This window comes from Tursiops truncatus, chromosome 1 (assembly GCF_011762595.2).
Source record: "Tursiops truncatus isolate mTurTru1 chromosome 1, mTurTru1.mat.Y, whole genome shotgun sequence".
Lineage (NCBI taxonomy): Eukaryota > Metazoa > Chordata > Mammalia > Artiodactyla > Delphinidae > Tursiops > Tursiops truncatus.
Genome location: NC_047034.1, coordinates 71,862,898 through 71,885,954, shown reverse-complemented (window position 1 = coordinate 71,885,954; position 23,057 = coordinate 71,862,898). Strand labels below are relative to the sequence as shown.

The following is a 23,057-nucleotide window of genomic DNA, read 5'->3' as shown; positions in this document are numbered from 1 at the left end:
AATACAGGGTTATTTTAAAGTGGACTTAGATTAGTTGTAAATGTATACTGCAAATTCTAGGACAAGCACTAAAAACTGTAAAGAAAAATACTTATGGACAAATTTTTCCCAAGTGATTGTATGGAACATAAACTACTTGCAGAACTATGTTAAAAATTAGAGCTATAAGTAAGGCAAGAATCTTAAGTCTACTTATGAAAATATTCAGAAAACATCTTCAAGAAATGTGCAAAGAAGGGCTTCCCTGGTGGTGCAGTGGTTGAGAGTCCGCCTGCTGATGCAGGGGGCACGGGTTTGTGCCCTGGTCCGGGAAGATCCCACATGCCACGGAGCGGCTAGGCCCGTGAGCCATGGCCGCTGAGCCTGCGCGTCTGGAGCCTGTGCTCCGCAACGGGAGAGGCCACAACAGTGAGAGGCCCGCGTACCGCAAAAAAAAAAGAAAAAAAAAGAAAGAAAAGAAATGTGCAAAGGTTAAGTTTGTGACATACAGTCAAAGAGAGAACCAAAACATTTGAGAATGGGGGTTGGGGGAGGAGTCCCAAAATAAATTATTAAAGAAAATTTAACATATAGATAATTAAGTCAAGTATTTTAATATAAAATCACAAAATTTTTCTTTTCAAAAGCAGACCACTATGGGTTTTTCTTAAATTACAAAACCATTAATTAGGTGCTGCACTTGAACTCTATATTCTGGACTGAAGCCCAAAATCAAGCTCATTCTTACTATATCGCCCCTATTACAATCAAGAGTCAACCAAAACATATTACTACAGGAAGTTTAATTCCTTCAGAAAATATTATAGTAAAAGAATAGTAATAATAATATGGAGTAGCTCTTCTTGCTACTGAATATAATTTAAGGAACATTTAGATGCCAATCTGTCCCAGGTATCAACAGCAGAGGAAACAAAGTCTTTAGATTCTTCTTTACACCTAGTTTATTCCTAAAGTGTAAAATCACCACCATAGCACATATCTAAATTAATCTATACTCTTTCTCTCAGGATTTCTCCCCCCAAATCCCTATCTACTAATTGGGAAAGAGGGGCAATTTAGAACAATGTCTTCAGTGGTTTAGACTCACAAAGTGAGGTCAGGCAGGAAGAAACGTCTCTTTCATCATGTGTTCAACCTTTTGTCCCTACTCATGAAGTTTCATAAAAGTTTGTTATCTCATCATATAGGGCCTTTAATTCTGATGTCTCCCCAAAACTCTTCATTCATTTCTCTGCAGCTGTACCTCAGAATTTATTAGCAATGTGCACGTATGGAGCAGTCTATATGTGAGCATCTCTGGAATGATTTACAGTCATTAAAATGAAATAAAGATATGAACAGACAACCATAAAAAGCAGCATGTGAATTAGTGAGTCAACGTGATGATACTTAAGCTTAATTCTCTGGTACTAAGGAAGTTATGCCTTCTATCAATTTGTTTCAATAATGACTTTTTCCATTAGCAAGATCAACAATGAAATGAGAAACATTCACATTTACCATACCTCATTATGTACACCATTAAAACAAACCATAATAGAGACTCAAGCACATATCCCTAACATGCTACACTTTAAAAGAAAGTGAACTGCTCAATCAGCCAGAAGCAGCACTGATTAGAGAAGTTTCTACTACAAAATGAAAGCAAGAATTGAGGCTGAACCTGATGAAACTAATTATGGTAGTTTTAATCTTCCTGGTACATTTATAACAGAAGCCATACAGTGCAATAGAAGGGATCTACTCTTCCCCTCCATTTATGGAAGCATATGCTTCTACAATTGATGGTATTTTGGGAAAAGAGTGGCACCTTCCTCGTTTTGTCTCCAAGGCTTAGGAGATCGTGGCTGCCCCATTAGCAGTCTGTTTTGTGTGTGTTAAAGGGAGAAAAGAAGGCTTTACTGAAATGTGAAGATCTGGGAGAATTTGCATAATAGCCTTTGCCCTGGAGAAGCTGGGCTCTATGCCAACCGTTCTCTTCTTCTCTACTACAAAATAATTCTAGCTCAAGCAGCTTCCAAAGCAAACAATCAGTATGAAGGTAAGACAACAGAATTCCAGTGGGATAATGCGGACTTGTACTCCGGACCTTTTCATAAGTTGGTATAAGACTACACTTACAGATGGCACTCAGCTCAAAAGTTACAGGTAAAAAGAATGTGACCATCTTCTATTTAGCAAGTCTCAAATTCACTGATAAGAGCTAAGGAGCCTAAACACAAAGAAAACTGGTTGAAAAAAAAAAAGGCACTGGGTAAACATAAACCAGATAGCAGTAAGAATAAAACAGTTTCACGTGGGCTCATCTGGAGACAAAGTCTCCCTAAAACCAAGTTCATACTGAGTTTATGACTAATCTCTCTATCCAAAACTTTATTCCCTTTCTTGTCCCACTCCTGTTCCCCTCAGGACTGAGGACTGAGGAGTACCAAAGAAAAGGGGGTACTGAAACCAAGCAGGACCCTGTGGAGCCTTCCTGGGTACAAAAGCACCTCCGTGTCCCTGTTTCTTGTTTGTAGGGAAAAAAAAGTCTCCTAGGCTTCCAGGAGTTCCAAAGAGTAGGCTCAAGCAGTTAACGATTAGGGCAATAGGGTCACAGGGATTAGGGCAATAGGGTCACAGGATTCCTAGTTCCTCCTGAAGGGATACAGATAACAATCTGGTGTATATCTCTGAGTTGTTCTTTAAAAACTAAGATGCCCCACCCAGGTGGAAGATGCTGACCACAAGCATTACAGACCCCAGACTGGCTGGAAAAAGAAGGCTGGGATTTCTGAATATCACCCTGTTACCTTATCACCAACCCATCACCCTGTTACCTTATCACCAACCCAACCCGTGAGCTGCTCATTCTCCTTGCTTGGGGCCCTGCAAATAAGCGCTTACTTTGTTGCAAACACCTGCTGTCAGAGTTTGGCTTTCTGGTGGGCACAGAGCCCTTGCTTGGTAACAATCTGGTATCACCTTTAAATGCATTCAAAAGGTATTTGACTACTAAAAATGTTTTCTTAAACTAAGAGCCTAATGTGGGGTTGTTTTTAAATGAAGATAACATAGGCAACTTAGTTCACCACTCTGTGTTGTGACAAAATACTTAAAGGAAAGTTTTTGTTTGACCTATTATAAGGGTAGTAACCAAAGTTGTGCCTTACCAGGAAATTCATGAAACAGCCACAAGTCATAGCATTACTACCAATAATACTTACTTCTTAAAATTAACTACCTATAGGTTGTTTTGAAAAGACCTAAAAGTTTTAACATAAACTTTCAGTAAATGAAAGAAGAGAAAATATTTATGAGTAGTTCAGTTATGAAAGTTATGTGTACAAGCACCATCTTCGGACTAGGCAAACATATTCTCTTATCCCCAAGCTATATTTTAAGGGCAGTATTTTTGGTGGTGGTGGTAGTATTTGTTTTATGCTTACAGATATAAACCCACAGTCCATAATCTTACTGAACTTTTTTTTGGCTGCGTTGGGTCTTCGTTGTGGCACGTGGACTTTCTCTAGTTGTGACAAGTGGGGGCTACTCTTCGTTGCGGTGCGCAGGCTTCTCATTGTGGTGGTTTCTCTTGTTGCAGAGCACAGGCTCTAGGCGTGCAGGCTTCAGTAGTTGCAGCATGTGGGCTCAGCAGTTGCGGCATGTGGGCCCTAGAGCGCACAGGCTCAGTAGTTGTGGTGCACGGGCTTAGTTGCTCTGCAGCATGTGGGATCTTCCCGGACCAGGGCTTGAACCCATGTCCCCTACATTGGCAGGCGGATTCTTAACCACTGCCCCACCAGGGAAGTCCCTTATTGAACCATTTTTAAAGCATGTTCCATGTTGATCATGAAATGCAAAAACTAAAAAGGTTACCTTGACACTTAAGGAGCATTCACTTGTCAAAGAAAGACAAATTAATAATTACAATATAATGTGATATGTGTTAAAAACAGAGAAATATATGCAGTGGAAGCACAGAGGTTAGATTAACTAACTCTGCCTGCAAGGATTCAGGAAACATTCAAAGAATTGGGTGAGGGCTTCCCTGGTGGCGCAGTGGTTGAGAGTCCGCCTGCCAATGCAGGGGACACGGGTTCATGCCCCGGTCCGGGAGGATCCCACATGCCATGGAGCGGCTGGGCCCGTGAGCCATGGCTGCTGAGCCTGTGCGTCCGGAGCCTGTGCTCCCAACGGGAGAGGCCACAACAGTGAGAGGCCCGCGTAGCGCAAAAAAAAAAAAAAAAAAGAATTGGGTGACATCTGAGCTAACTCTTTCCACTCCCTCATCCTACTTCCTCTCTCTACTGTATACTGAAACTTCTTTCTTTTTGCTTGTTATTTAGGAACTTAGTAACCTTAAATTTATTCTTCTAATTTCTCATCTTTATCTTCGAAGCTGAAAAAGAAGGAAAAAATGTCACCAAGTATGCCTAGGAAAATTTCTACTTGTTTGAGAATTCCTAACGGTCATAATTACCAAACAAGAGAAGTTACCAAGCTCCCCTGCCTTTGGCTTGTAATTTTCAGTATCTACCTGTGATTTCTTCAGCAGTCTTCTGTAACTCCCTACCCATGCAATCAAGGGCTAGACAAGGAACTACAAGATAATCACATTCAGCAATTTTGCCAAAAAATGAAAAGGTGGGGTTCAGAAGCAGGTTCTATCTTGTTTCACTGTTTTTACAGTGAAGATTACTACTGAATCCTGCAATTATTAGGATCGTCTTTTTGCCTTCACATATATACTCAGATGTTAGTAATTCTATGTAGCTTGGCTAAAAACAGCTAAAATATTCTCGTATATATACTTACCATTTGTGAGTTTTTGTCAAAATGCTTTTGTGCACCTCCTAAACTCTGACTTCCTAATATAGTAGCAGAACTTTATTGCAAGCATGTATACTTGACTTTGAAATGTTTTCCAAAAATGAAGGTAACATATACATAGCAGATCAGGACTTGGCTGTTAAAAAATAAAGAGTAGAGGACTTCCCTGGTGGCGCAGTGGTTGAGAGTCCACCTGCCGATGCAGGGGACATGGGTTCGTGCCCCGGTCTGGGAGGATCCCACATGCCACGGAGCGGCTGGGCCCATGAGCCATGGCCTCGGAGCCTGTGCTCCACAATGGGAGAGGCCACAGCAGTGAGAGGCCCGCGTACCGCAAAAAAAATAAAAATAAAATAAAAAAATAAAAAGAGTAGAAAAAGACCAAAGTTAACAGTTCAAAACCTATTTTGTTTAAAGAGTGAGTTCTCATCACTATTTCTCATTAACATTACTTATTTCTGACATCTTTGAGACATTACCTTCTTTTACTGATCGGTATTCTCTCAATTTAGCTAACAGATTTTGGAGAAACCAAAGCCTTTAGGAACACCATAAATCCAGCTTGGAGAAAAACTCATATTTATATTGAGGGGTTCCAAGGAAGCCACAGTTAATATGCAAACTATTGCCCCTTTCCCTGGTAGGTCTTTACCCAATCATATATACCTCTCTTAACATCTAACATTAGGCACTTGCTGGTGCAAAGTGATACTTATTTATAATGAAGAAGCAAAGGCTATATTAAATAGATCTTGTATGACACCTTCATATTTTTCCAGCTTTTAGCTGGGGGAGGGAAGAAGGAGTTATCTTGCATACAACAAAAATTTCCCTTTCTTCTTGGAAGAGAATTCTTAATTGCTAGATTTTGAAATAGTTGGTTTCAAAAAAAAAATACACATATACCTTTAAACAGACCAACAACACCCAAGGGTCATTCTGAGCTTTGCCAGCTGTACCCTGAATCCTCAATGTACCTCACTTCCCTTCCCCCCTTAACAGTTAAATCCCTGCAACTCATCCTTAAACCTGATCTCTAATGCCATCTGCTGTTGCAGTTCTGTGTCCTCAAAAAGCTCTACCAATCTGCTCCAATATTATTCCTGCTTGACTTTCACCACTGTATGAAGACCAAGGTAGTTCACTATTAACAGATTTATAAAATAAAATTCAGGTACTATAACTTTGGTAATATTTAACATTACGGTTATAAATGATAGGGTTCCTACTTACTACAAGTAATCCTAAATTCTTCAAACAGAAAAACTTTCCCAAAAATCAATCATTTTAACTTTAAAATGTTTCCCCTTTCTAAGAGGAATACTAATATAAAACAGGATCACAAAACTTTAAAAACAAAGAAAAAATCCCACGAACAAATCGGTATGGTCATGCAATTTCTGCTTTAATATCTGATAGCACTGGGGTTCCCTGGGTGCAGTGGTTAAGAATCCACCTGCCAATGCAAGGGACACGGGTTCGAGCCCTGGTCCAGGAAGATCCCACATGCCGCAGAGCAACTAAGCCTGTGTGCTACAACTACTGAGCGTGCGCTCTAGAGCCCGTGAGCCACAACTGCCGGAGCCCGCACGCCTACAGCCCATGCTCCGAAACGAGAAGCCACCGCAATGAGAAGCCTGTGCACCACAAGGAAGAGTAGCCCCCACTCTCCGCAACTAGAGAAAGCCCGCGCCCAGCAACAAAGACCCAACTCAGCCATAAATAAATAAATAGATAGATAGATAAATAAAATCTTATAGCATTAAAAACAACACTTTATGATTTTCAGGTTAAAACTTACTTTGTAAGTCAGATCAGAGAAAAGAACTTCAACCAAAAATCTGATACAAAGAAAAAGTAGACAAAAAGTGAAGTGGAGGTTCCCTAAATTTTTGAGTGCAATACGAAGAGGTGATAAGTTCCCCACCTGTCTTCCATTCTTTATTATTTTCTTAGTACTCACCTACACTAAAGGACTGTCAAATTCTTGTTTTACAGCACAACTGACAAATATCTAGGAGACATGTTAAAACCGCCTTTGCCCTTTACTATTTACTTTGCCCCCAAAGTCCTTCTCTTTCTAGCAATTTCTAACAAAGATGTCAACATCTAATTTTAAATGAGTTCCTCTGTAAAGCTTTCCATGCATATTCTCCTGCTCATTACCTTCTCCCAACAATACTGATTCCATAAACACTCCATATGTATTTCTATTATGGAAGTTATCATATTACATCATAATTACTCATTTACTGCACATGACAGGCACTCAAATATTTTATGGAGGAATAAATAAATAAAAGAATGTTATGAGTCTAGACAAGAGATTATGTTCAAAATTAAGTGATACAAAATGTGACCCTCCTTTGTGAAAAGTACAAAGTAAAATATTAGTCCTATGATTAGTTTTCTAAAGTGTAATAGACAAAATAAAAATACACAGTTAAGGTAATGAAAATGTTCTGAAATTAGACAGTGGTGATCGTTGCACACCTCTGTATGTAGCTAATATACTGAATATACTAAAAACCTCTCAACTGTACACTTTAAAAGAGTGAATTTTATGGTATTTGAATTGTATCTCAATTAAAATTATATACATTTTATCTATTTTATCTAAAATCAGGCTAATCTAATATAGGGCACAATTTAAAGGAACTACTATATTCAGAAAACCTGATAAATTACTGCTGTTTAACAGGTATGCCAAGGAAAGAAAAGCCAAAACCTAAGTAATATCAAACTCATTTTTTTCCTCAACATTTCATTTCAAAACAATTGGAATTTGTGTGAAACAATTTAAAGACTGCTAGGCAAATTAACCATACGGAGCAAGAACAGAGATAACTGTTATTATCTGTATATTTTCTTACTAAAGAACCTACATTAATCTATCAGTTCTATAATTTAATAAAATCTTAGGCCAACAGACCTTAATTAGAATACTTGGATTCACTGAGGGTTTTAATAATTCTCCATAAAAATCACTTTACTGAAACTCAAAATTACATCTCCAAAGGACTGTTTCTTAAATAATCTATTAAGTCAGCACACTCATTTTTTTTCTAAACAGAAAACTATCTTTTGGCAGGGAAATTATAATTACAGCTGTAAATTTTAACACTGCCTCTTCTCCTTTTAAGTTGGTGTGTGATAAATACAAGTAAATATAATGACTTCCCTACTTTCACTTTCTAAAATACTGCAGAAGAATGACTATACCATTCTGACAACTTATGAAATGACACAGACACAACATGAAGTTGGCAAGACAGCCAAATCCAAATTTTTACAGGAAATTTAAAAGAAAATATGCCTTTCCACCATAGACAAAACAAAAATGAGACAGGAAAATCTATTTTAAAATTAATAATGAACGTATTTCTTATAAAACAATCAGGTGATTTCTACTCTAGCCATAAGACAGGCTAAATAGCATAAAGGTCCATCTACTACAATAAAATAACTCAATCCAGCATAAGATGCCAAGTTTGTTGCACTGTGGCCTCACAGGAAGTAAGAAAAATCTCCAAGGGTACCAAAAGAAAAGAAAAGAAAAAGAAGGGTGATCTAAGTAGGCGTAGTTGCCCAGAGGGTAAACGTACCAATCCATGGCCTAGGGGTAAAATGGGGCTCTCCCCCAGGAAAGGTGTTACTAACACACCCTAATTCCTGGCAAAGCAAATTCAGAGCTTCTGAAGGAGAACCAATTAGGTTCCAAGTTCAACCACAGATAAAGATGAACAAAATATGAACTTTATAATCAATTGGACAAGTTCTAGAAAAAAGTTCTATTTTTATTAAAAATCACATAAAGCTTATAAACTAATAGGCAATAATGCAAGGAACACTCTTAAATATGAGTAATGAGGAAGGATTAACCCTACCAGATATGAAACATAATAATTAAAACTATTATGCTGGCAAATAGAGACCAATGACACAAAGTGGGAAATCAGACCAGACTCAAGTACATATGGAAATTCAGTGTATGGTAAAGGTAGTGTCTCAAATCTGAGGACTAAAAAAAACTTAATAAAAGGGTTGAGACAACTTGCAGCTATTTGGAAAAAGATAAACTTGGATCCACAACTCATATTACACATCATTATAAACTCCAAATGGATCAAATATTTATATATTTAAAATGAAACATAAGGGAATTCCCTAGCAGTACAGTGGTTACAACTTGAGCGTTCACTGCTGTGGACCTGGGTTCAATCCCTGGCCAGGGAACTAAGATCTGCGGCCAAAAATAATAATAATGAAAAAATGAAACATTAAAAAACTCCTATTACAAAATATAAGGAGATCTTTTATAAACTTAAGAGTGAAGGCCCTTCTAGTTATATGTCAAATTCTAGAAGCCATAAAAGGAAAGATTAATTAAATTCAGTAAAAAAACTAAAGACTTCTGCATGGCAAAATAAAAAATAAGCAAGGTCTAAAAACAAATGACAAACTGGAAAAAAAAATATTCGTCACCCATATTCCAAAGGGCTAAAGAAGCTCTCTTAGTTTCATACAGGAAAATCCTCCACAATATGCTAACACACTATTTAAGTGGAAAAAACAATGACACAAAACCGTGTGTACAGTATAGTACCATTTATATTTTTAAATTGGGGGGGAAGGGATTACTTGCATTTGCTTGTATATATATATATAATATATTTCTGGGAGATATCAAAAGCACTGATGTTGTAGTTTTGTTCCTGGAAGCTTCTTTGCACCAATTTTGGTTCCAAACAACTTGCTCTTATTTATTTTCCAAGTAAGACAATTTCAATACACAGAACAGTTTTTCTTCATTTTGGTTGAGAAATGGTTGTTCTGCTTAGCTAGTTATCATAGTTAGCATGGGGTTGTCACATGATTGCCTAAAAGGAGACTCCAAAATGGATTTGAGGGGAGAGAAGGGTAATGATGGTAACAATGTTTCATTGTTTCCTTTTTTATCTTTTAAATTCTGAATCATAGGAGTATATTACCTAATCAAAATAATAGTTACTAGTCCAATATCCATACTCGTATACATTAAATTTTTTATATGAGTTTCCCATGTCCGAAGTATCTCTTGCTATCTTAATCAGTTTCTGAATTCAGAGAGCAAGTTCAGGGTGAGAGGGATACCTGAAAATCTCTCAAAGACCTAAATGTAAGAGCCAGGACTGTAAAACCCTTAGAAGACAACATAGGGGAAAATCTTCATGATGTTAGATTTGGCAGTGATATCTTTGCTATGACACCAAAGCACTGGCAATAGAAAAAAAAAAAACAGACAAATTGGGGCTTCTCTGGTGGTGCAGTGGTTGAGAGTCCGCCTGCTGATGCAGGGGACATGGGTTCGTGCCCCGGTCCAGGAAGATCCCACATGCTGCGGAGTGGCTGGGCCAGTGAGCCATGGCTGCTGAGCCTGCGCGTCCGGAGCCTGTGCTCCACAACAGTGAGAGGCCCGCGTATCGCAAAAAAAAAAAAAAAACACACAAAAAAAATCAAAACAAAAACAGACAAATTGGAGTTCATTAACACTGAAAACGTCTATGTATCAGGACACTATCAAGAGAGAGGAAAAAGACAACCCACAGAATGGGAAAAAAATATTAGCAACTCATATATCTAGACTATATCTAGAACCCTGAAAACTCAGCAACAACAACAAAAAATCCAAAATTCAAAAGCAGTCAAAAGACTTAAACAGACATTTCTCCAAGGAAGATATACAAATAGTCAATAAGCTCAAGAAAAGATGCTCAACACCATTAGTCATCACGGAAATGCAAAGTAAAACCACAGTGAGATACAACTTCATACCCCTTAGGATGGCTATTATTTAAAATACACATACATACACATATACACACACACACAGAAAATAAAAAGCAGTGATGAGGATTTGGAGTAACTGAAACCCCCATGCATTGCTGGTGGGAATATGAAATGGTATAGGTGCTATGGAAAATAGTTTGACAATTCCTCAAAAAGATACAGACTTATCATAGGATCCAGCAATACTACTCCTAAGTATATTACCCAAAGGAATAGAATGCAGGAATTCAAACAGATGTCTGTACACGAATGTTCACTGCAGCATATTTTCCAATAGCCAAAATGTGGAAGCAATCCAAGTGTCCACAGATGATGAATGGATAAACACAAAGTGGTATAAACGTACAATGGAACATTATTCAGACATAAAAAGTATTTCTGGTATATGCTACAACATGGATGAACTTGAAGACGTTATGCTAAGTGAAATAAGCCAGACACAAGAGGACAAACATTGTATGATTCCACTTATATGAGGTACCTAGAATAGACAATTTCATAGAGACAGAAAGTAGATTATAGGTTACCAGAGGCTTAGTGGAGGGGCAATACAGAGTTATTGTTTAATGGTTACAGAATTTCTGTTTGGGGTGATAGAAGGTTTTGGAATCAGATAGTGGGGATGGTTGCACAACACTGTGAATGGAATTAGTGATACTGAATTTACACTTAATGACCAAAATGGCAAATTCTATATTAATATATTTTACAACAATTTTTAAAAAGTTAATAATGTAATATATCAAAAACCACTGAATTGTACAGTTTAAATGGGTGGATGGTATGATATGTGAGTTATATATATCTCAATAAAGATATTTTAAAAAATACCCAGACATACTGAGTCAGAACCAATAAGAACGTATCAGGAATCTATACTTCTAATAAATATCTTACACAAATATCTTGGTATATACTTGCAAGTATTCTGTAAGATAGTTTCTTAGAAGTGACAGTGCGGAATCAAGGAATTGACCATTTTTAATTATGACAGATACAAGCAAACTACTCTCAAAAAGTACGGCATCTGGGACTTCCCTGGTGGCGCAGTGGTTAAGAATCCGCCTGCCAATGCAGGGGACATGAATTCGAGCCCTGATCCGGGAAGATCCCACATGCCACGGAGCAACTAAGCCCTAGAGCCCGCGAGCCACAACTATTGAGCCCGTGTGCCACAACTACTGAAGCCCACGTGCCTAGAGCCCATGCTCCACAGCAAAGACAAGCCACCGCAATGAGAAGCCCATGCACTGCAACAAAGAGTAGCCCCTGCTCACTGCAACTAGAGAAAGCTCGCGCACAGCAACGAAGACCCAACACAGCCAAAAATAAAAAAATTTAAAAAGTATGGTATCGGGACTTCCCTGGTAGTCCAATGGGTAAGACTCTGTGCTCCCAATGCAGGGGGTCTGGGTTCGATCCCTAGTCAGGGAACTAGATCCCACATGCATAGCGCTACTAAGAGTCTGCATGGCACAACTAAGAAGTCCACATGCCGCAAATAAAAAAGACCCAACGTGCTGCAACTAAGACCAGGCGTGGAATGAATGAATGAATGTTCTTTTTTTTAAAGTACCGTATCAATATACTCCCCAGCAACAGGGCATGAGAGTGGTTGTTTCCCCTATATTCTTGCCAACACTGAATGTTATTACATTTTTTAGTTTTGCCAAAATGTAATACAGAAAGATAAATCTCAAAAGTAATGAAAAATAAACCAAATACATCTTAAACTTAAACAGTGCTGTATGTCAATTATATCGCAATAAAACTAGGGGAAAATACATTAAAAGAACCAAAAATCGGACCCTTAAAATCTATAACTTATATGACATGAAGAGCATCTAATACTTTTCAAAAAAATAAAATAAACTCTAAACTTTAGTTATTAACATGCCAGTTACTAAACTGTGGATTGAAATTTTTAAAAACTAAATGACATATTTGAATCACTCTAAATAATAGAATCCGTAAGTAAACTACTATAAATTTAACAATATGTCACATAATTCAAGAAACGGAAAATTTCATTTTTGAACCTGAACTTGAGTTTTGTCATTAAAAATTACATCAACAGTTATCAATGAGTCAGTACTAACCAGGATAGCAAATTATTTTTTCAGAGGGTCTTGTTTTTGTCCTCTGAACGTTGTTGAAAGAAAAGTTTGATTAAGAAATAAAATCTATGATCTATATTTCTATGTTTTTACTAGAAATTTAAGGCTTAATATTTGCTTTAAAAGCAGCACTGACGGACTTGCCTGGTGGTGCAGTGGTTAAGAATCCCCCTGCCAATGCAGGGGACATGGGTTCAAGCCCTGGTCTGGGAAGATCCCACAGGCCACGGAGCAACTGAGCCCGTGAACCACAAGTACTGAGCCCGCGAGCCACAACTACCGAAGCCTGTGTGCCTAGAGCCCGTGCTCTGCAACAAGAGAAGCCACCGCAATGAGAAGCCCACGCACCACAAGAAGAGTAGCCCCTGCTCACCACAACTAGAGAAAGCCAGTGCACAGCAACAAAGACCCAACACAGCCATAAATAAATAAATAAATAAATAAATAAATAAATGAATGAATGAATGCACGGACAAAAACCCAACTACTTTTTGAAGAATTGGGGGGAAATGTTTTGGTTGCTTTAAAATAAATAAAACAAAACTCCCAAGCTTTCTTAGACTACCAACATGCCTCATAACAGTGCATCTTTCTCTCCTTAGCCACTGATGCTTAATCTTTTTGGAGTCATGAACCCTTCAGAGAAGCTAGTAAGAACTATGTAAAAACGCATCCAAACAAACACGAAATTCTTCAGACCATCATATGCTGAGAGCAAGTACAGATAACCAAACCCTTCCAGAGATCCCTTGTAAAGCAACACCTTAGGCTGTAAAAAGAACATTCACAAGAATCCACCACATGCTAACTACTATATATAAATTTAATTCTTTTTTTAAATTGAAGTACAGTTGACCTACAATATTGTGTTCATTTCAGATATACAGCAAACTGACTCAGTTTTTTTTTTTAGATTATATTCCATTACAGGTTATTACAAGATATTGAATATAATTCCCTGCTCTATATAGTAAATCCTTATTGCTTATCTGCTTCATGTATAGTGGTTTGTATCTGTTAATCCCATACTCCTAATTTGTCCCTCTGTCCCTCTGTCTACCCTTTGGTAACCATAAATTTGTTTTCTATGTCTATGAGTCTGCTTCTGTTATATATAAAGATTCATTTATATTATTTTTAGATTCCACATATAAGTCATACCAAATAATATTTGTCTCTGTCTGACTTACTTCACTAAGTAAAATATTCTCTAGGTGTATCCATGTTGCTGCAAATGGCAATATTTATTTCTTTTTTATGGCTGAGTAATATTCCCCTGTGTGTGTGTGTGTGTGTGTGTGTGTGTGTGTGTATAAAAGCATATATGTATATATGCATATATACACACACACATCTACATACATACATACGTACACACTACATCTTCTTAAGCCAATCGTCTGTTGATTGGTACTTGGGTTGTATGTCTTGGCTACTGAAATTTAATTCTTTATATACCCATTTAATACAGGCATTAATAGCCCCATGTTATAAATGAGGAAACCACAGCTCAGTTAAGATAAACCAAATTGCCTGTGTATAGTTATTAAGCCAGGATTTGAATTTGGTTCTGACTCTGTAATTCATGCTCTTTCCATCGTTTATGAAGAACTAATTTAGAGGGCAGTAATATAGTCAACATCCTATGCTAAAGTAACTGTTGGAAAAATAAACACCTAACCCATTACCAACAGTGTTTTAAGTATACAGATAGCTTTCCTCAGGAACCACAAACTATATTCTGTTACAAATAATATAAGTGGGATATAAACTACTTATATATTAAGAATATGTATTGTGGGTGAAATCCCTTCAGTACAAAACCTCATTATTAGCACTATTAAAAAAATACTATAGAAAGATTACTAAAGACAATCATCTCAAAGCCCTTTAAAAATTAGCTGTGCAAGACAAGCTCTAACATTGTCTCAAGTAAAAAGGTCTAGATAAAAATTTTTTAATCCACCTTCCGAAAATTCTTGAGGGCAGCAGGAATAGAACCATCCTGAAAGGTAGGTGGTTTTGTAATCATTTAATATCTTTAAGCCTCAGTTTCTTCTCTATTAATTTGTCTATAGTCACATTGTTAGTAAACAGGAGGGCAAGATTCAACTCTAGGTTTCCTAACTAAAAATCCAATCAATATTCTTTCCACTAGGCCATGTAGGAGCAGCAATCTGGATATACCCCATTTAAAATATTTGCCGTAATTTTACAAGTGGTTATACCATCACTCATATCTGTGACAAGCCTCAAGGCCTGTTTTGGCTCACAAAACAGACTATCTGGAAATAACATAAAAAGATTAAAATCAAAATTCCTAAAATATGTACGTAGGTTCGATAAAAATTAATAGAGAAATCCAAAGATTGTTAATCATCACATATTGTTGGGAATTCTACTTACCCGCTTTGAAGGACAGTGCTCATTCTTTTCATCTGTCATCTTCCCACTTTTAAGTGCTTTCCTTGGGTGCTTGATAGTTGTTTTTATGGCAGGTCGACATACATAGTTCTCCAAGTTCTTTGGAGGTTTTTTAGTTCTCTTAGCCTGAAGGCCAATTTTCAATTTTAAATTTCCCTCTGAAAAGTTTGTTTCTTTCACTGAAAACTGTTGCTGTGCATCAGTCAAACCATCATCTTTCCCTGCTTCGATGGTTCTTTCCCGATTCCACTTGCGAAGGTCCTCTTCCTCCTTTGTGTTGTTCTCTAGCTCTACTTCTCTCTTGCTGACCAGTGTACCAGTACTGATGGCAGAGGGACTCTTTCTTGAAAATCCTTCGGAATCAGAACCCAATCCTAACATAGCAGTATTTCTAGGGTCCATCACAAGTGTATGTTATTGCCAAGGAATCTTATGAAAATTTTACAGAACTGTGTTCCATAAAAAACAGGGATCTCCAAAACTGGCAACCAGCATCTCTTTCTCTGCAGGATAGACCATAACAAAAAATTTATCAGAACAGAGGCAATTATTAACATGAGAAGTGGGTATAGGGGGAGGAGAAGAAGATCAGGAAGAACCGAAAATCAGTTAAAATGGATCAAAATGCCCTTCAAAATGGATTTAAATTCATTTAGTTATAAATAAATTTAAATTTCAGAATAAGTTTATTATTCTCCAGATATCATAAATAAGCTGTAGTGGTATGGTGCAAATCAATGTTTAAGATCCACTGTTCTAACTCAAGCAACAAGCTTCTGCAACTGACAGTAAAGCAAACACAGTCTAAGATAAAAATAATATCATATATTTTAACACTCCTCAGTTTCAAAGGAATGTGTTTCTTACGTTTTAGTTAAATAAAATCAATTTCACCGAAGGCAAAGAACCATGTTTTGGGCTGGTTTCAGCACTCCAATATTTTTTATAAGAGATGGTAGACTTTTTAGGTTAGGACTCTTAGGCTGGAATTATCTCTATTGCTGGTTTACAATTCAACTCTGAATTCATTTACTCATTCATTCATTAAAAAGTATTTCTAAACACCTATCATGTGCCAGGCACTGTGCAACACCCTGGAAATACAGTATTCAACAAAACAGATCCAATTCCTAAATTTACAAGCCTTATACTCTAGTGAGAAAGACAAACATTAAATAATTATATAAATGATTTAGAACAATTGTTATAAAAACTCTAAACAGCAGAAATATATTTTCACACGTTTTCCCAATAGCAAATAGTCAGCGGTCATGCTTCAATCTCCCAAATCTATAAATTATTTTAAAACCAGAACGTAGATTTATTATTTTACAATAGTTTGTACACCTTAACAGAGAATCTGAATAATCCACACAGGGCAACCCCCTTCTCATAAATAAAGATCCTCAGGAAACCGTATAGGATTGGCATATAATCTAGTGACTAGAGAATATAAAACCAAAACAAAATAATTCACTATTCTTGAGGACTGACAGACTAGCCTTTATTTCAAGCATATATCCAAATCAAGATCCAGGACCAGTATCTGGAAAAAAAAAGAACATCCTATCCCTCAGAAAGTTCCATTTATGCAGTAGAATATTTTATAGTTTAAACTATGTGCCTTAAGACTTTTCTTTCAACAAGATTATAAGAGTTTCAAAGGCAAAGATCATATGATACAACTTTTACAACTCCTACAAGAAATGTAAGTAGAATGCATAGCCCCATGACTGGCACTCAGCAAGGCTCAATAGAAGGTGCCGACGATTTTATTAGCAGTGCTAGCAGCATTTTAAGTAGGTACTCAACAAATACTGGCCAACTGACTAAAGTGTATTCCTATTCTATTCATTCACACAAACAGCTGAAAGAGTAATTTTCAAATCAACTGCATATGACAATTATTCTTGTTGTCTACCACTTCATAGATTAACACTTCACAATAGCATTCAAGGCTCTTCGTAATCTGGCTCTAACTTCTCAAACTAATCTTTCCTTACTTCCCAACACACATCCTCTATGATTTAGTCAATTCAGTTTTCTTCAACTTTCCTGGTGCTCCAGTGGCTAAGACTCCAAGCTCCCAATGCAGGGGCCCCGGGTTTGATCCCTCATCAGGGAGCTAGATCCCACATGCTGCAACTAAGAGTTCGCATACCTCAACAAAGATCCCGCGTGCCACAACTAAGACCCCACACAGCGAAATAAATAAATAAATAAATATTTTTTAAAAATTCTGTTTTCTTTACTGTCCCTAACAAATCATGTTCATTTCTGCTTCTGTGCCATGTGCTTTCTTTCCTTTAAAAGTACAAAGTCCTGTCTTCCCCACGATGTGTTCACATCCTGAAATTCAAAACTCTGAAAATCAAAAGTTTTCTCGTAACACCCTAGTGACAAAATGTGACCTGACCTGATCTGGATCCATTTTGGCCTTAATTACCACAATTTCTATGAACAGTCATACACTTCAGTGCAGAAGTACTAAAGTGTTTGATTAAGGAGTCTTCTTTGCCAGTTCTTCTTTTCCTCCCCTAACTCTATAAACACTGGAGTGCCCCCAGGGCGTGCTCTTTCCTTTTCTGTCTACACTAACTTCCTAAATGACCAGATCCAGTCTTTTGAATTTAAATGCCATCTAACACAGATGATTCAAAAATTTCTATGTCCAGACAGAGAACAGCTGAGACCCCTCCTGGAACTCCAGATTCATATATTTAAATGCCTACTTGACACGCTGACTAGATAGTTAATAATTAGGCACTTCAAGCTTAACATGTCCAAAGTCAATTCACCTTCGCCAAGCTCCCCAAATCTGTTCTTCCCACAGGCTTACTCATCTCAATAAATGAAACTCCAACCAGAAATATTTAGACCAAAAATTTTGAATCATCTGTGATTCCTTTCTTTTTCTAATGCCCCATATGTCCACTCGGTCAGAAAAGTCTTCTTTACCCTCAAAATATATGTGGAACCTATTTCTCACTAATTTGACAGCTACCAATCAGATCCAACTGATAATATCTGCCCTGTACTATTTATTTCAATAACCTCCTGACTGGTTCCTTGTTTCAGCCTTTGTATCTCTTTATAGTCTTCTCAACAGCAGGATAATCTTTTTAAAGCCTGTATCATATCATGTCACTCCTCTGCTCAAAAACCCTTTCAATGGCTTCCCATTTTACTCAAAGTAAAAGCCAAAGTCTTTACAATGGTCTAAATTCCCTACAATCCCCTCTACTTCTCTTCCATCTCCTACCAGTCTCCCCACTTAGTTCCAAGAAGGGGGGGAGGGGCACAGGTACTCGTCTGTTTTTCAAATTCAACGAAAATACTACCTAAGGGCCCTTGCACTTACTATTCTACCTGACTAGAAAACCCTTTCCCCAGATCACTGCATGGTTTGCTCTGTCACTTCCATCATGTCTTTGCCTAAATATAACTTATAGAAGAGGCATTCCCTTTACAAAATAGAAAAACACCCATCCCACCTCTTCTCACACTCATCCTGTTTTATTTCTCCTGTGCTCTTTTCACCATCTGGTGTACAATATATTTATTTATTGTCTACACGCTTCCATTGGAATGTAAAGTCCACATGGAAGTAGATTTTTGTCAATTTGGTTCAATGTACTATTCTAGCATCAAGAACGGTACCTGGCACATAGGTGGTAGTCAATAAATATTTAAATTAACTCCATGCCTTATGTGGGTTACATGTTATTGGCTTCAATTTATTCCTTTTCTAGTTTTTTCCCTCCTCTTTCTTGTTTCTTAAATTCAAATGCCCATCCAGGGTTTCGTGTTACTAATGGTGAACTGATGGACCTGCCAAATATCTTATTGGTTAGTTATTAAAAGAAATCCTTTTTGGAATAAAAACAAATAATAATTTATACAAAAACAACTACTTTTACATACACTACTCACAAGTACACACATTTTAAAATTTCCCTATAATTTTTGATTTTCATAATGGAAGAATTACAGAAGTCTTAATGTATATTTATAAATATATAAAGTAGAATTTCTGTATTTCTTCCAAAGAACTCAAAGCATTTTTTACCAGCACTTACTCACTCTCAAAACATTCCAGAGAAGGGTTTGGAGAGCATGATTCTCTTCATTTTAAAAATGGAAAAAACTAAACCAAGTGACACAGATTATTAAATAATAGCAGAGTATCAATAAACTGAAAAGGAAATTAATTTGAAAATATTGATCACTACCCTAGAAATGTATGTAGGAATAGAGAACTATTACGTTTCCTTAACTTGATCAAGGAGAAAAAAGAATAGTATCCTTTGGGCATATTCTGTGAATCCACTTAGGCAGTAAGACTGGAAAATCATGATTGGCAAACTCCACATACCAAATTTAAGTGTTTCTAGTAAAGATAAATCCAAGTTCTGAAGATACTTCACAACAAAGAATGCTTTTATCTACTAAATGTAAACTGCCTGAAAAGCAGTCCCTACAGCAGCTGCCAGACGTTGTTTTTGAATTTTCAAAGCAATGTTCTTTGTGAATGATATTCTTTCAGCTTTTGGAAAGATGTATCTATACAATCTAGGTCTTCCATCCAGGGGCAAGGATGCTATGTTGTTACACAACTTATTCTGGTTCCTACTATAATACATTCAATTTAAAACACAGTTGCAAGGAGAAACACAGAACTAAGAATGCTAGAATCTCTTCATTCACGCTCAAAGAGGCAAATTCAACATTCATCTCACGTGCAACTTTGGGATTTACATTTTCAGACCATTGAAACAATCCAAAACAGTCTAGCCCAAATTCAAGGGAAACTAACATTAATCTACCGCATGAAGCCCTTTTTCCCAGATCATTTTAGCTATGAACAAACTTTTTAGAAAATTGCTAATTACAGTTGACCCTTGAACAACAAGGGTTTGAACTGCACAGGTCCACTTAAATGAAGATTTCTTCAATAGTAAACACTACAGTACTACATGATTTGCAGTTGGTTGAATCCACAGACGTGGAGGAACCGCATATACAGAGGGCTGACTATGTGGATTTTCGACGGCTTGGAGGGTCAGCGCCCCTAACCCCCGTTTTGTTCAAGTGTCAACTGTATATATTTCTAAGTACTACAAATATTGAGTCCTTACAGTGGGTTTAGCATTAGCAATTTAAAAATAATAAAAATACCAAAGTTTTACTGAGCTCTTAATATGTGCAAAGCTCTATGCTAAAAATTTTATACAGATTATCTCATTTTAAGCCTCACAATCACCATGAGGTAGTTACTATTATTCTTCTCTTTTTAGAGATGAAAAGACAAGTTAACAGCCAATAAAAGGTAGAGTCTAGGTCTGCCTGGCTCCTCTTAAACACTATGTTATTCTGCCTCCCAAAGATCATTTTTAGTCCTCATCTTATTACTCCTCTCTGCTACATTTGGCATATTTGATATTTGAAACTCTCACGGGGCTGCTATGATCACACATTCTACTGGCTCTCCAACTACCTCTCTAACCAGTCCACCATTTCCTTTATGGATTCACCATTCTTAATCTATCCCTTCATCCATTCAATAAATATTTTCACAGTCTCTAAATATGTTTTGAGAATTGTGATACCCATTGTAGATATAGTCATAAGTAATACAAATATAGTCCTTGGTGTCATGAACTTCAAATTTAGCAGGGGATACAAATGAATGACTGATCATACAAATACATATAACTCCTAATAAATGTGAAGGTACTACTATGTGAGGTAGTATATCAAGGAAACGTGGAGGGGCAGGGAACATATCTTAGAAAAACATGTAACTATAAGCTGAGACCCAGTACGAGCAGGGAATAGTCAGGCAAAATGTGGAGGTGAAAATGATCCAAAAATAGGGAACAGTGGGTGTAAAAACTCCCTGAGACTGTAAAGGTTAACAGTAGGTAAACCAAATGGAGAACAGCACAATACGAAAATGGAATGTTAAACGAAAATAGCTTGCAGAAGGTCTTGTTGGCCTACATGAAAGATATGGAATTCAAAAAGAAGCTCTGAAAAGGAGAGTAATGATACAATTTACATTTTAAGAAAACTTCTCTGGTTGCTGTGGGAGAATGATTAGAAAAATAGTAAAAGTTGATTCTGGAATAACAGTCATAAGATTGACAGATTAGGGTAGTAGCACTGGAAAATTTTAAAGAATGGATGGATTAAGAGATATTTTAGAGGTATAATAGATATGATTTATCAGTAAGAAGTAGTAGGGGAGGGAAATAAAATACGAAGACTTGAGCAATCATAGAATTGTATGGTGGTACCATTTAGACACTCCTTAAACAAATATTTACTAAGTGCTCATTATGTAACAGAAACTTACAGAGCACTGCAAAAAAACACAAAAATCCTGCCCTCACAGGGCTAGCATTCTATAAGTTGTTTGCCAGAATGACACAGAAGGGGAGATCAAGAGTTCAGTAATAAACGTGTTTAATTTTAGATGCCTGTGAAACATTTAAGTAGAAAGGTCAAGTAGACAGATGGAAATATAGGCACATGATATATACAGAGGGAGGCAGTATGACAATATATGAACATAAAATAAAAGGAGTTTTATAAGTTTTAGTTTTAACTTGGTAAGAAAGGTAATTTATCTTATTAACTTTCCTTAATACGTAAAAATAACATTTTTTTTGGATAAGTACATATCTAAAATTAACACAATGCAGACTAAACAATGTTTGCAGCTTTTTAGCTTAAAATAAGTAAAATCTAGCTTGACTCATCTATGATAAATTTTCATTTTCCTTTGTGGTATTTATTAAACATAGTTAGAGACTGTAATCATTGTTGTATTTCTCAACATTCAAAACCAGATATAAATTAACTATACAAAACTTTTAAAAATTCATAGCTCATTGTGCATTTTAATTTGTCCTGGGTTTCATGCTCTTTAAAATTCTTATAAATGACCATAATATTTCTTAGAATATATCATATTAGCTAAGTAATCACAGAAATGTGGGGATCATCCTTGACTTCTCAACCTAACACCAAAACCTGTGAAAACCACGTAAATAATTTTTGATTACACATAGTTCCTATTCCACTGCCACTGAGTTGTCCAAAAAAACAATTCCTACCCAAAATATAGTAGTGGCCTTCTAACTCCTTTGTATATCCACCTTGCTCTCCTCCAGTCCCTTCCTCCAGCCAGAAGGATGATTTTAAAAATAATCTAATTATGTCATTTCTCCGCTTAAAACCTTTGGATGCTTTCATACTGACCTTTGGATATAAAACTCCCTTATCCTAATCATAATTTATAACTTAAATTTTCAGTATGGTACAGTAGTTAAAGACACAAACTCTGGATCCAGAATGCACAGGCTCAGATCCCAGTTCTGGTATATTAATTTTGGGCAAGGCACTCTATGCCTTGTTCTCTCATCCATGAATAGAAACTGTTGTTAGGGTTCAATGAACTAATACATGAGTAGTACTTACAAAAGTACTTCACACACACACCACTGTTTACGTTTACTTTTTTGTTATTATCAGCCCCTACCTAACTCTAGCCACACTCTTCCCACTCTTCTATAAGCACAGCAGGGGCAAATAAAAGCCCCAAAAGCAGTAACATATGTGTGACATACAAGTGTTCTAAGTACTTTTCAGTTCCCCAAATGTCTCTGTCTTCCTCCCTCTAGGAGAACATAGTTACTTCTCTCTGCCTAGTACTCTTTTTTACCTGCTTCTTTGATGACTTCTACTCATCCTTTCCATCTCAGCTTAAAGGTCACTTTATCAGGGAGACATTTCCTAACCCCCTAGACCAGGGGAGATCTCCCTGTTAGGGGGTCATATAGCATACTGTAAGTCCCTTAAAACTTATCA

The 23,057-nt window shown here is 36.8% G+C and overlaps 1 protein-coding gene across 3 annotated transcripts in view; it reads right to left on the bottom strand.

Moving 5' to 3' along the window:
* The window catches only part of ASH1L (ASH1 like histone lysine methyltransferase), a 213,205-nt gene that overhangs the window by 171,516 nt on the left and 18,632 nt on the right, over positions 1-23,057 (bottom strand). For all 3 annotated transcript variants that reach the window (XM_019933568.3, XM_073806371.1, XM_019933579.3), the window contains one exon: positions 15,165-15,685. In XM_019933568.3, the coding sequence (XP_019789127.1) occupies positions 15,165-15,584 (420 nt within the window). In that variant the 5' untranslated portion in view covers positions 15,585-15,685. The remainder of the gene's footprint in view (positions 1-15,164; positions 15,686-23,057) is intronic.